This window comes from Pocillopora damicornis, chromosome 1, assembly GCF_964200805.1.
Source record: "Pocillopora damicornis chromosome 1, jaPocDami1.2, whole genome shotgun sequence".
NCBI classification, from domain to species: Eukaryota; Metazoa; Cnidaria; class Anthozoa; order Scleractinia; family Pocilloporidae; genus Pocillopora; species Pocillopora damicornis.
The window spans coordinates 37,270,794-37,283,809 of NC_142670.1; the positions used below are offsets into that span (position 1 = coordinate 37,270,794).

The following is a 13,016-nucleotide window of genomic DNA, read 5'->3' on the forward strand; positions in this document are numbered from 1 at the left end:
TCAAGCATAAAGATTTATATTTTGTTCACATCGTGATTAGTTTGCTCTAATACTAAATACTACAATATAGTTTTCAAGCTAATCTTTGAAAAAAAATAGATGACACAAATGTTGTATTCTTTCCGCAACACGCTACAAACAAGTAAGAACAATACAGAGGCCTACAAAAAGTTCAAAACAGGATGCAGAATTCTAAATTGATTTTTTTGAAAAAACGAATCAAAGAGGCACCATCTAAATTACTAGGTAGCCATTACTTAAAACGCATAACTGAGATATGTTGCAGGCAGTTGTCGAAGCTAAATGTAAAAGTTGTTAGTTAGCTAAATGACATTTAAATGTACTCGTCTTTGAAACAAAAATCGAATCGAAAGCACGCCTCTTCTGACTTTACCCGCTCTTTCTCGTTAAACTTATGTCTGAACCTCACTTCATTTAGGAGAATGTAAATGTAAATGTTTGTAATTTGGTTTATGGCTTGTTAACTTCATTACTAATCACACAAGTATTACATTATAATTTTTAACGTATAATTCTTATAATTTTAAACGGATCCATAAGTTCAACGAGCATGACAGGGATGGAACGCTTTTCGTTTGAGCATCATAACCAAAGTCGTATTCAGTTTGTGTGCTATCCTCTTCAACGAAAGAAGCAGCGTTATTTTCTGAGATTCTAATGCCGTGATCTGCACGTGCACATTTACTTCCTCCTCCACCAATCATCATGACTGCTCCATCCCCAGTATCCCAGTCACACCAGAAGCCGATCTTGTCAGCACTTTGGATGCTTCCACTGCAATCAGCCTGTTGAAACCCGTCTGTTGACTTGTACTGTCCGCCATATTGAACCGTACAACTTCCCAGACACCGTTTATTGGCCCAGACCTTGCCATTTCTAAAGTCGCCATAACTTGTGATTTTAGATCGGAATGTTTGTCCACCCAAACAGTTACCTGTGGTCTGTAACAGAGGGGTGTGACTAGGGTCGTCAATACGCGTGACCTTAAATTCGCTTCCTCTGACCAACCAAAATGCTGGTGAGATCATGTCAGTGTTTCTAAAGGGCCTCTGTGTCCTTCCAGTGGAAACTTGACGGTCGTACCACCAATGGCCAGTGTCAGCCATCCAGTTCTTGACGTCATTATTTGAAAAGCGGGAAATAAGAGTCCAGCCTCTACCGTCTGTTGTCAATTCGCAGTAGACCTGCAGTAAAAAAAAAAAAAAAAAAAAATGAGTGCTTCACTGATACCGAACCGTGGAAAAATGCATTGTTTCATGTCTTAAAAATATATATATTTTAACAATTTAAATATTTTGTTACAAGAACATTAAAAAAGATTGTAAGTCTTGAGCTCGGGGAAGAAATAGAGAAACATCTTTTTTCGTCTTGTCACAAGCGTAGGAAAAAGAAAATTTCTGAGTCCCCATGAGGAATGGAACTTCAGACGTTCGGATCCCGCGCTCCAATGCTCAACCAGAGACACTTTGATTAGAAAGGCTTATTAAGGAGTTCCTATATAACATGCGTTCTGCAGACCTCTAGGGTCATCAGTGTCTTGAGCGTCATGTTTTTTGAACTGCGTAATGGGCCTTACTCACCATAGAGTCTCTGTTGCTCTCTCTCTCTTTGCATCATAGTTCTCGTCTGAAAGTTTCCAGTTGTTGCGTGAATGCAGCCTTGAATCGTTATTTTAGTTGGAGATTTAACTATTCTTATCAAGGTTTCCGACCGGCATGGCTGCATTGCCGTTATTTAGGGGAAGAATATATATTACATTTTTCTTCGGTTTAGACTTACAGGAAAGGCTAGTTGAGTGTTTTTATCGCGTACGTGGTACATCGCGGTAGTTTCGCGAGAGGGTCCGTGAAAACAAGAGGAAAAGTTCACATTGTGCTTCATTGGTTAATTTTTGACCTTTTTATGTTCGTGGAGCGATTTTGTTGTTGTTGCAAAATAATTTGTTTAAAAAGGGTTGATATGTAACGGCCAGGTGTAAGATAATGCAATATTAGCCAACATCAAGACGCCTACGAGGTCCTTCAAAGTGCCAAAGAGAAACCAGGTTGAATGAGACTCTGACCATGCGAGAGAAACCTTTTTTAGCCATGTCAACGAAATGCGTAAAGCATTCTTAGAAAACGGTCTCCACTCTCTTTGCATCATAGTTCTTACTTGGAAGTTTCCAGTTACTGCATGAATACAGCCTTGAACCGTTATTTCAGTTGAAGATTTAACTTTTCTAATCAAGTTTGCTGACTGGCTCGGCTGCATTGCCGTTATTTTGAGAGAGGAATACGTACTATATTTAATACGGATCAGACTTACAGGAAAGGCTGGTTGAGTGTTTTTAGCTCGTAGGTAGTACATCCCATCAGTTTTGCGAGAAGGTCCATGCTGAATAAGGTCACAAGAACTATCTAGAGACGGAACACAAAATTTCAAGAACTTTCAAGTCAAACTGAATAAACACATTTTTACACAGCTTGAGTTTTTGATTAAAAGTAAAAGAATGTGCTTACCATTCTAAGACTTTTGTCAAACATTTTCCTGTCCAGTTTGTCATAAACAACATGGGGAAGAAATGTGTTTTGGATGTACAGTTGAAAAGTACTCAAAGTAATAACTGTTATAATACTAGTTAATTTCGTAGCAATCACCGTGGTTATTGTTTCCGATAACCCAAAGCTGTTTGTGGCTGGACAGACGTAGTCTTCTTCATCATGTGTTTTTGCGGTATTTACTGCGAGACATCCGTCTTCCTGGAAAAACGGAGAGAACAAAGTAGACCTTTGATGCCTAGCCCATTCAACTTTAGGACGAGGCAAGCCTGTGGCCACGCAGCAGAGGGTTACAGTTGTTCCTTGTTCTACAACGACCTTCGGTGGAGGTTTGTTAGTAAACTGTGGTACCTCTAAACAAAAAGAAGATCATCAAGTTAACAAACAAAATAGGAGACCACAAATAATCTCAGATATATGCAGTTTGCGTAGGTTTTTGAAAATTGAAAATTTTGTCGCGCGCAGATTATCAATTTGAAGGAAAAGCAATAGGAAAAAGTAAGCGTCTCGCAAAAAGGATTACACTCGGTAGTATCAGAAGTTCACTTTAATTTCACTTTCCTCTAATAGATGATAAAATCACATGAAAAATGAAATAAAAAAATGATTTAGGAATAATGTTTTTGTCGCGAGGATCAGATTGGGTCGTAGTATTCGATTGAGAAATTTTTACATTCCCTTCAGTTTTATTCTTTGTCTTGCGCGTCAGGAGGGGTGACTCAGTCTATGACACATGACTTGAGAGTTGCAGACGCTGACTACCTAAATTTTTGAATACAAGGTTGGAAAGTATTTAAAGCTAAAGATTCTACCTTTTACGAGTAAACTGCCTGCGATTCTGAAAATTCCTAGACCGGTATGAGCTGTACACATATACGACCCCTTATGTGACCTTTGAACGCTGTTGATTCGAAGCGCACCGTCTTTCGCGGTAGCATCATATAGAGTGCCTCCGAGCTTACTCCATGTTATTTTGGACGACGTCTGGCCTTGAACCCAACAGAAGAATGTTGCTGTCTCGTTGATAAAGACACAATGATCTTCGGTGGAACAACACATTCTCCCTTTGGTCCCTGAATACCAACCAATCCTCTGATGCCTTTGTTCCCTTTTAAGCCAATAGATCCCTTTTGTCCGTGACGACCCTTCGCTCCAGTATCTCCTTTAATTCCGGGAGCTCCAACAGATCCTTTGTCGCCTTTGTCGCCCTTTACTCCTTGAGGTCCCACAGGTCCTCTTTTGCCACCCACGCCTGGAGCCCCAATAGGCCCCGATGGGCCTGGTGGTCCTACCTTTTCAGAGGCCCCTTTTTCTCCCTTATATCCGGGATACCCAAGGGCTCCTGCGGGTCCCGGGGGTCCTGCCTGGCATATTCTGTCTGAGGAGTTACAAACTTCAATGAACTTGTTGTTTATTTCTTGGTGGATTTGTTGTAAAGTTACAGTTCCTGCCGTTGGATTTGGAGCAATATTTCTTTTCTCTCTTTTGCGATGATCCGCTGGATGTTTTCTCATAACACTTTCGAAATCTTTGTGTGAAACAAGTGGAAAAATAATGGTCAAGAGTTTTAAATATTTTGGAAAAAAAAACATATTTATCCTGGGGTACGGGAGCTTCACTATTTGTTTTAAAACAATTTAATTCTGCATTAAACATCATCGTCTTTAATGCAAAAAGACCATTTGGTAAGTCACAAAGGACAAATCTATTGGCCAGTCATTATTGGTCGCGAGGGGTTGGGATCGGGGGATTTTGTGGGAATCACGTGGTTTTCATCGGGAACAGAGGGGAGGATCAGTGGTCACTAACAGAATGTAAAAGGGGGGCTGTAGAAAATTGACGGTCATTCATCTATGCAAATTAAGCGTCCACCATGTTGGTGCCCACCTCAGGTGTGCAAATATATTGCCATCTCTACAGTGCCCTCTCTCAAATACTTTGTTTTATGAATATTTCTGGTGAAAAAAATCCAGAATCACAAGAGAATATTCTCCTTAGAATACCTGTGCTTTTCATTTTGATTTGCAAAAGATTCCATCTTGTACATCAAAACCCATTAAAAGCCGGCCGAGACCTTAATTCCAGTTTACGTACTTCGCCTCGTGCCACCCACCAGGCGTACAACATGATTTCATTAAAGGCGTAGCAATAAGATTGTTCAGAACTAACTCTTCGAAAAAACATTTGAAGAGGGCCGTTTGAAAATCAAACAACGCCTCAAAGCAAGAGGGTGCCCAGAAAACATCACAGAAAGGTCTCTGTCAGGTATCAACTTTGCCTCTTGACAATCGGCCCTTAAAAATACACAAAAGCCGAAAGGTCACGAACGTTTATTGCCTTTTGTCATAACGTACCACCCGGCAGTTAAAAATTTAAAACAAACATGGAGCATTTGAGTCTGATGCACAATAACCCCCTGCTGAAAACAAATTTTACGAAACCTCCGATCATCTCTTACCAAAGGGTAATTCCTTTAAGACATGCTTGTGAGAGCAAAAATATAATTTAAAGGAGATAATGCGACGCAACCTCGAAAGCCACCTAGGGAGTCCGTGCCGGTCTGTCTTTACCTTTTTTCTTATATCGCGTCGCCGCGACTTATCGATTGTATCCAGTTCTCTCTCCTCTCTGTTTTCAATTCTTCTTCGAAGGAAGACTAACTTTTAACAACTGATGGTATTCGATAAAATCCAATTCCTTTGTCCTGATCAGTTCTGGTGCCACAGCCGAAAACTACACAAAGAATCATTTCTACTTTTTCACTTTCACCTAACTACAAGCGCATTTGTAACTATTTGCTTGAGCACCAACATGGTGCATAGCAATCGCCGTCAAGACAAAAGTAACTTGGGTGAAAACCAAGAATAAGGGAGAAAGTTAAAATACTAAAGAGCCCGAATAAAATTTATTGTGGCACAACCATAAACCCCCGACCTTCTCCCCTCCCCCCCAGACGAAAAAATATGACTGGTTCCTTAAGATGTGTGATTTGGAAATTATATATCTAAGTATTAAACGAACTTTGTTCAACATTAAGCAGCCTAATCATACCTTTTTAAATTAATTTTCTTATTTCATCGGCTCATAACCAATTAGAACAATCCTCTCTGAATATTTCGTACAGGACCATTAAAACGTTGCCATTTCAATGATAGTTGAGATAATTTTATCAAGTCATGTTTCCGCATAAACCATCAAAGGTTATGCAATGTTATATTTTAGTCATATTAATATCCTTTCTTTACATGAAAAAGAGAAGCATCACGAGCAACTGTTACATCTTGCCAACTTGAACTTCACTTTTAGTTTGTTAAGTTTGTGTATTGTTTTTTGTAGTCTTAGGTATGTAGGTTGAGATTATGAACCCGTTGTACAACAAATACTGACCTGATCATCTTGCCAAAATGATATGGGTTTTTCACATGACTACAGCCTGTCATGATCTCCATCATATCGAAAAGTTCATGGTCAGTTCTCATCAAACATTTGGAGCTCATAAATAAACACCAGGTCAATTAAGGCGGTTTTGCCATTTTCGTCATTTCCTATTCTTCCTTACGGGGAATCGAATTATAGAAGCTAAATTAATTCATATCATACTTCAAATTAACGTTGTTTGGATCAAAGTAAATAGTTTTGTATTTGAATGTACCTGTAATCGTTTTCAGCTTGTCCTCGACGTTTTTGTCTGCTTCACTTGTCGTCTTCATGCGACTTTCAACGGCTAAAATACGCACTTCATTGATTTGCGTTCGCTTGTTGATCATCTCCATCCTCAGGAACAGCGCAACAATCAGTAGAATTGAAATAAACGAAAGAACCGATGAGCTCTTTCGAAAGACGTCGTCTGTCCTTTTTCTGTGAGCTCTCTCTGTAGAGTCCATTGTAGCTTTTCGGGACTTTCGGGCTCTTCTACTGAACAACGTTTATAATAAACGTGTAAGAAAACTGACTTACTTGTTTTCTTCCCCTGAAGATTTGCACTTCCCGAGTGACTGAAGTGGCTAAAGTTTCCTGTTTATCTTATTCCTCTGTCACGAATGAGTTACTTGTAAACGTAATACGCTCAGGATTGGAGACCGGAAATCTGTCTGTTGACCTCAAATTGACTAGAGTTGCATAACGTGGGTTTCACCTAAGGTGTTCTCTTATTTTCAATTTCTCATGTGGAATCATAAGGAGTTGTTTTATTAATCTCATGGACGTTTGGACTCTTGCTCTGATAAAACACAATTACTACTGCACTTCATTTTAGACTAGAAGCGGCGAGTTAACATGTCAAACTGTATTATGTTAGTATCACGTTTCCCTTAAACGCTATTTTTTTCACCGTGAAAGCTGGAACCGGGACTGATACAATCTTTACTTCCGGTGTTCTCAATCCTTTAGTTGACAAACGACTCAGTTTTGCGGAGATCTTCTGCCACCAGGACATTGCAAAACCGAAAATAGACTAAACCATTGACCGAGCTTAAAAAAAATCAGTCTTAGAGACCTCGTACATCTGACTCTGATAATTCTTCTTTCAAAAAACCTCAGTGAAATTATGCTGACTTGTAGTGCTACTTTAACACAAAGAACAAAAACAATGCTCGTTTTTTATGCCAAAAAATAGGCTAACACAATTTATAAGGGCCTAGCTTAGATGGACTAAAGGGGAGATTGATAAGTTTCTTGAGTGAGACTATAAAAAATGGACCAGACCCTCCTGGAGGTTTAACAATGAATATTTTTTTCATGGTAAATGAAATTAAAATGAACAAGATTTGGAATGGAGAACTGATATTTATAATGAAAATATTTTTTTGCAATATCTTACCAAAGACTTCAACTTCTTCTACCTTTTATTTTTATGGCGGAATAAGGGATCTTTCACCAAGGATGTTTATCAAAACAGCAATGTGTTTATCTAATTACCTATTTATTTCTTTATGCTCATTCAATTAAACTATAGGTGTATGATAAAGTTTCACCAATTCATCACTACACAATCAATGACAAATACTTCAGATCTCCTCAACAAGTTCAGTAATGAGTCTGTTAAAACAATTCTAATGAAAATGACTTTCAAGGAAAAAGAACTTAATTGCAATTCGTTGCCAATGAAGATCTAAAGATGTGAAAATCTTAAGATCTTTTCCCTTTCGTAGCTTTGCTTTGAGAGGGAAAAGATGCGATGTTAGTGACCATTTTTAAATGATCAAATAACTTGGATCACAGAGTGAAAATAAATAATTAATACCGTCCTCTCCACGGTTCCTTTTAGCAGATAATTTTTAACAGATCCACAAGTTCAACGACTAGGACTGGGATTGGTTGTCATGTATTTGAGCATCATAACCAAAGTCATATTTAAAAGGTGAAGAGATATTATATCATAACAAGTAAATTGTGGTTTAAGGGTTAATGTAAACAACGAGAGAAGTAACGGTTTTAATTTTTAAAGTGAAATACAGTAAACCTATAAACTATTTTCTGAGTCTTATTTTCTATTTTTTGTCAAGTTCGAAAGCTACTGCTGTTTTAAAAAAGCCAAAATTTATAGTATAAAAAACGATATATCTAAAACAAGTCTGCCATGTTGGTTGACGTCACCGAATCACCACAGCGCGATTTGCATATGTATCCCATGATATCAACAGCATCTCGTAGACAAAGGCTATCTATTAAATGTAAAAACCTTGAAAAATATTGCAAGGTAAATAAAACGCAAGGTAGACTTCCAACCAATCCCTCCCCCCCCCCCCCCCCCTTGTACAACGGTGGAGGTTTAACCTTTCATGTACGTTTGACAATGAAACTAGGATAATAAAGTGACAAGAAATGAGCATTATCCTTTTCAACGTTCTTCAGTCCTAATCTTAGTTTGAAAAAGAAAGATCGTATAATTTTCAACGGATCCATAAGTTCAACGAGTAGGACTGGTCTAGAGGGGAGTTTGGCCTGGCATCATAACCAAAGTCATATTCAGTTTCACCATGACCTATTTCAACGAAAGAAGCAGCGTCAGTTTCTGTGATCCCAATCCCATGATCACCACGTGCACAGCTACGTCCTCCTCCTCCAATCATCATCACTGCTCCATCCCAACCCCCATCACACCAGAAGCCGATCTTGTCAGCGCTTTGGATGCTTCCACCGCACTCAGCCTGTTGAAACCCGTCTGTTGACTTGTACTGTCCGCCATATTGAACCGTACAACTTCCCCGACACTGATCGTGGGCCCAAACCGTGCCATTTCTAAAGTCGCCATAACTTGTGATTTTAGATCGAAATGTTTGTCCACCCAAGCAGTTACCCGTGGTCTGTAACAGGGGGGTGTGGTTGGGGTCGTCACTGCGCGTGATCTTTATTTCTCTGCCGCTGACCGACCAAAAGGCTGTTGAAATCATATCGTCGTTCTTTGAAGGGTTGTTTATCGCTCCAATGGCAATTTGTTGGTCATACCACCATCTACCATCGTCACGCATCCAATTTTTGCCATCGCTGTTTGAGAATCGAGCGATAAGAGTCCAGCCTGTAGTGAAAAAACAGTTCTCATATTTTCTGTTTTTGATTATTATTATTATTATTATTATTATAGTGCATGGACATTTTAATTTTATTTCTACGTCTTTCTGGCATATGATGGGAATATTGTAGAGGATAGCTCTGTATTCTCTTTCTAACTTGAAACGAATTGTGCAATGTTCCCACCCTTCTTCTGTTTTTATCGGTGGTAAAAAAAATAATAATAATAAAAAATAAAAAAAAATTGCGGTGACTATAATGAAAAATATTAACCGTTAGCCGTAAAAACTATCACTACATTCAGACACTCTTTAAAGACCGACTTTTGAGCCAGAGGTAGATCGATATAACTACGGATTTAGGGCACCGATTGCAATTTTCAGGGCCTCGCTTTCTAGTCTAATAGGAAAAAATGCGGGCGGGGGGCACTTTCTCGGTTTTACCACCTGATATCCACAATCGGCCAGAAAGTTTGGAGATGTGAAAAAGATAATGGTTCTTAGCTGTTGCAAAGAAATAATCCTATGTTTTATAAACCGTACATTTTCTTCTAGCCCCTTGTCAAATAAATCTTTGAAAGCCTTACACCAGAGGCCAAAAGCTTTCGGTATGAAAATGTTGTTTTTAGTCAGTGAGCGCAAGCTTATTTAAAAAAAAGATGAAGTTATCAAAACTGGTGGAGAGGAATTAGTTATAGCCTAACTAATAAACTGACTCTAAGTAGTGTGACTAAGGAATAAAAAACAGGGTTTACAGCTATGTATACATGTTTTTCCATTTCCATAGAATCCACTTTTACAGGAACACTTGTGGGAGCCATAGGTGTTCTGGCAGTTTGCATTAACGTCACAAGGCCAGATGGAAGCACTGCACTCGTCCATATCTGAACATTAAACGAAATTAACTTGGGTAGGAGTGAATTAACGGGAGAATTTGGAAATATTCGATGAGGACAAGAAAGTAGTAAACAGCAAAGCTTTGAGTCATTCTCCGGTAATGGAAGAGAATTAAGTTAAGTTTGAAGCAGTGTTGTAAATGTACACTAAATTATGTCTCACCCGTTTCGCAATGTTCCCCTGTGTATCCTTTCGCGCAAACGCACACGTAACTGTTCTTCTCGTACTGTGCCGCACATTTCCCATTGTTCTGACAAGGCCATTTGAAACATGGAGACTAAAGAAAATATATAACAATAAGAAAGAAAGGAGAAAGATGTGGCACCAATCATTTTAAATATCATCACGGACCGTGTTTACAATAGAGTCTGTATATCTCTAAATAAACCTTCCCCGCTAATGCCCAAAAATTCTTTGTAAGTCTTCCGCTTAAATAACCCCTCCCCCAATTTCTGCAATTAATCACACTGTCCTCCTTCCACTGAGGAGAAACTTCAAAAGAAAAACATAGAGCTCAAATGTCACAGTTATCAGATTGGATCAGTTAGCCTTAAGAGTATTATTGAAAAAGCTAAAAAAGAAAAAACTTCCACAATAAATTGTCTGTAATTCCTTGCCTTTTCCTTTCATAAAAAGAGAGTCAACGTTTTTCATGTCCGACTCACTACGATACTATAGTGATGGTGACTCTGACTAGGGACAAGGTTGTCTGAGTTGTTGTACAAATCCGATCGAAGTAATTCACACAGAACTTTGCCATTGATATCATGAAATGCAGCCAGGTTTAAACTAAAAACACGACTGAATGTTGACACAAGCAAATCCACACTCGCTTTCCTTTCCAACCTGGAGCGGTTCCAGGATGTACTGAACGGGGGTTCGGGTAAACGTCTGCTGAAGGGAGCCTATCCAAGGGGTCGGGGGCATGCTTTCACCAGAGTATTTTGAAATCTAGATCGTCGGAAAGGTGATATATCCAGGTTTTTTGAGCCGATGATTGTGGTTCGTTAATGCCATTGAAAAAAATCTCTGTTTTGAACTATTTTAAATTTTTATGTCCATCAAACTCGTCAGAAACCGCGCGTATTGAAATGTTTTTCATTTCATTGTAGGGTGTTCGGCCGAACCCCCCGAAACAATTCTGCACCTGCCCTAGAGTGGGCAACTACTTTAGGCCTTTGCTGAGAAAAAAGCAAGGCGCATTTGAACTTGGTTTGGCGAGTGGCTCACAACTGAGACAGGGTTGATGTTTACCTTTGTTTACATTTACGTGAGTGTTCGTAAACGAATCCGAAGTGTTCTTTCCACACACAAACGCTGATAAAAGTTCTTGTTAAGTGTTTTCATACACGCGTGTACATTCTGTTTAAAAAAATAAACTCTTCCAATATCGTTTGCGTGTGAGAGAAAGGCCTCGACACTTAAACAAAATAGGATTAAGAACGTAAACGTAAGCCTGTGGAGCATATGCCAAGGGATTCAGAATCAGGCAGCGACAGATGTTTCATTGCTCCAGTGTAATAATTTATCCTACAACTCATAATCAAGAGAAAGACTAACTCTAACGGAGGTTAACTAACCGTGAGATTAAACAACTGTGCAAAGATGAATCCACGCATAGGTAGAAGGGAAAAGGTATCATCTCCAGCACCTACTATTCCTTCATCGTTTAGTTCACAAATCATGGTTCTTTCTTGTTCCTTGTAATTCACCGAGAGGCAAAGTGGACGGCTTCTCAGGCAGAGATGGACGCAGGATAAAACGCTGGACGCCTTCTGACGATCTATGACATGACCGGTTAGGTAATAATCTTCCACAATTTGAATGAAGGATGATCGGCCCTGTAGAGCTGATGATGAACTGTACACTGCAGTGGTCACAGTCAGTAGCATCATGAAGACGTTCATGTTCTAACCTGTGAAAAGCGGAGTTGTCCTACACTGGTAAGGCAAATTATAGAGGATCCATTGCCGATATATTTTTTGTTGAAATTAGAATTTCGCATTTCCTAACCCATCTGTTTAACTGATTTTCATTTGTTGATTGTAATAAAACTTTTCAAAGCATATTTTGTTATGGCAATAGAAACGAGTGTAGCCCAATTCGGCCTGTAATCATACGAGTGTTCGAGTGATAACAAAGTCGGACGACCGCGAAGCGGGAGCCCGATTTGTTTATCACGACTTTACGACACGAATTCTTAAGTCTCTTCTACCAAAATGCACTGATGTTGCTGAGTAAAGCGGAACATTGGAGAGCTAAGCAGATGTTGTTTTTCAAGAAATCTGCGTCATTGTCTTTTCAGTTAGGAATGAAAATTTTCCATACCACACATTTCAAGAGTTCATGTCTTTCGCAGTATCTGATCGAAAGGAAGCTTGAAAGCTACAATCACGTTAAATTTGCCCCACTGTTTCCGAAAAGCTGAATTCTTCAACCGAACATGAACTGATAGATATTTTGACTTCGCTTTCACAGAACTTTGAATCTGCTTTTATAATTTCAGTTACATGTATTTAAAAACATTAGCAGTGTAAGAAGCGAAAATTACCTGATGTTTGGTTATGTAATTCTGCTTTTGTATTCGACTTATTCCAGAGGTTGGATGTAAAAGATTGAGAAAGACAACCTTTAGTTGTCCCTTAGCAAGCTTCAATATAAGGTTTTGACAGAATCATCGATCTGTCTGCAGGTTGTCTGCTGACAGGCGTCGTTCAAAAGTAGTATGTAGTATTAGTTAAACCTATTTTGCGCTTATGTCATGAGTTGCCCTTCGATCGCTTACAGCCAGAAAATAATCTCTGTAAGAAAGAGAAATTAGGGAAAAAGAGAAAAACAAAAGTCCACAATGCTTTCCTCTCGACCGAATAAAAGTACGAGAAGATGATTGGGAAAGAAACCGTTCGACGTTTGATTATGACGGACGTCAAAAATGCAAATAGATATCAAAAATGCAAATTTATATGTCTTTTTTTGTGTGCTTCGTCAATGGTAGAACCAAATGGAAACTTTTCGTGTCAAAGATGCATTTTATTTGCTTCGATGTTGG

General features: G+C 38.9%; 2 protein-coding genes and 1 pseudogene across 4 annotated transcripts; all 3 read right to left on the reverse strand.

Moving 5' to 3' along the window:
- Nucleotides 1-2,415, reverse strand: LOC149053638 (uncharacterized). The gene is made up of 2 exons (XM_089209797.1): nt 2,329-2,415; nt 1-1,205 (listed from the first exon to the last, which is right to left on the reverse strand). The coding sequence occupies exons 1-2, from the start codon at nt 2,368-2,370 to the stop codon at nt 537-539; spliced, it is 711 nt and encodes a 236-aa protein (XP_089065923.1). The 5' UTR covers nt 2,371-2,415; the 3' UTR covers nt 1-536.
- An 83-nt stretch (nt 2,416-2,498) lies between these two features.
- LOC149053639 (uncharacterized) lies at nt 2,499-6,544 on the reverse strand (annotated as a pseudogene). The gene is made up of 3 exons (XR_016180030.1): nt 6,214-6,544; nt 3,374-4,089; nt 2,499-2,914 (listed from the first exon to the last, which is right to left on the reverse strand). The product of XR_016180030.1 is annotated as an uncharacterized LOC149053639 (transcript).
- A 919-nt stretch (nt 6,545-7,463) lies between these two features.
- On the reverse strand, nt 7,464-12,856 carry LOC149053640 (uncharacterized). Of its 2 annotated transcripts, XM_089209678.1 has the most exons (5): nt 12,519-12,856; nt 11,548-11,882; nt 10,130-10,244; nt 9,826-9,954; nt 7,464-9,078 (listed from the first exon to the last, which is right to left on the reverse strand). In XM_089209678.1, exons 2-5 carry the CDS (start codon nt 11,872-11,874, stop codon nt 8,453-8,455), a joined length of 1,197 nt encoding a protein of 398 aa, XP_089065804.1. In that variant the 5' UTR covers nt 11,875-11,882; nt 12,519-12,856; the 3' UTR covers nt 7,464-8,452. The 2 variants fall into 2 exon arrangements, with proteins under 2 accessions (XP_089065804.1, XP_089065810.1); XM_089209684.1 differs by lacking the exon at nt 9,826-9,954 and having other exon boundaries at nt 12,519-12,665.
- Between the last annotated feature and the right edge of the window lie 160 nt (nt 12,857-13,016).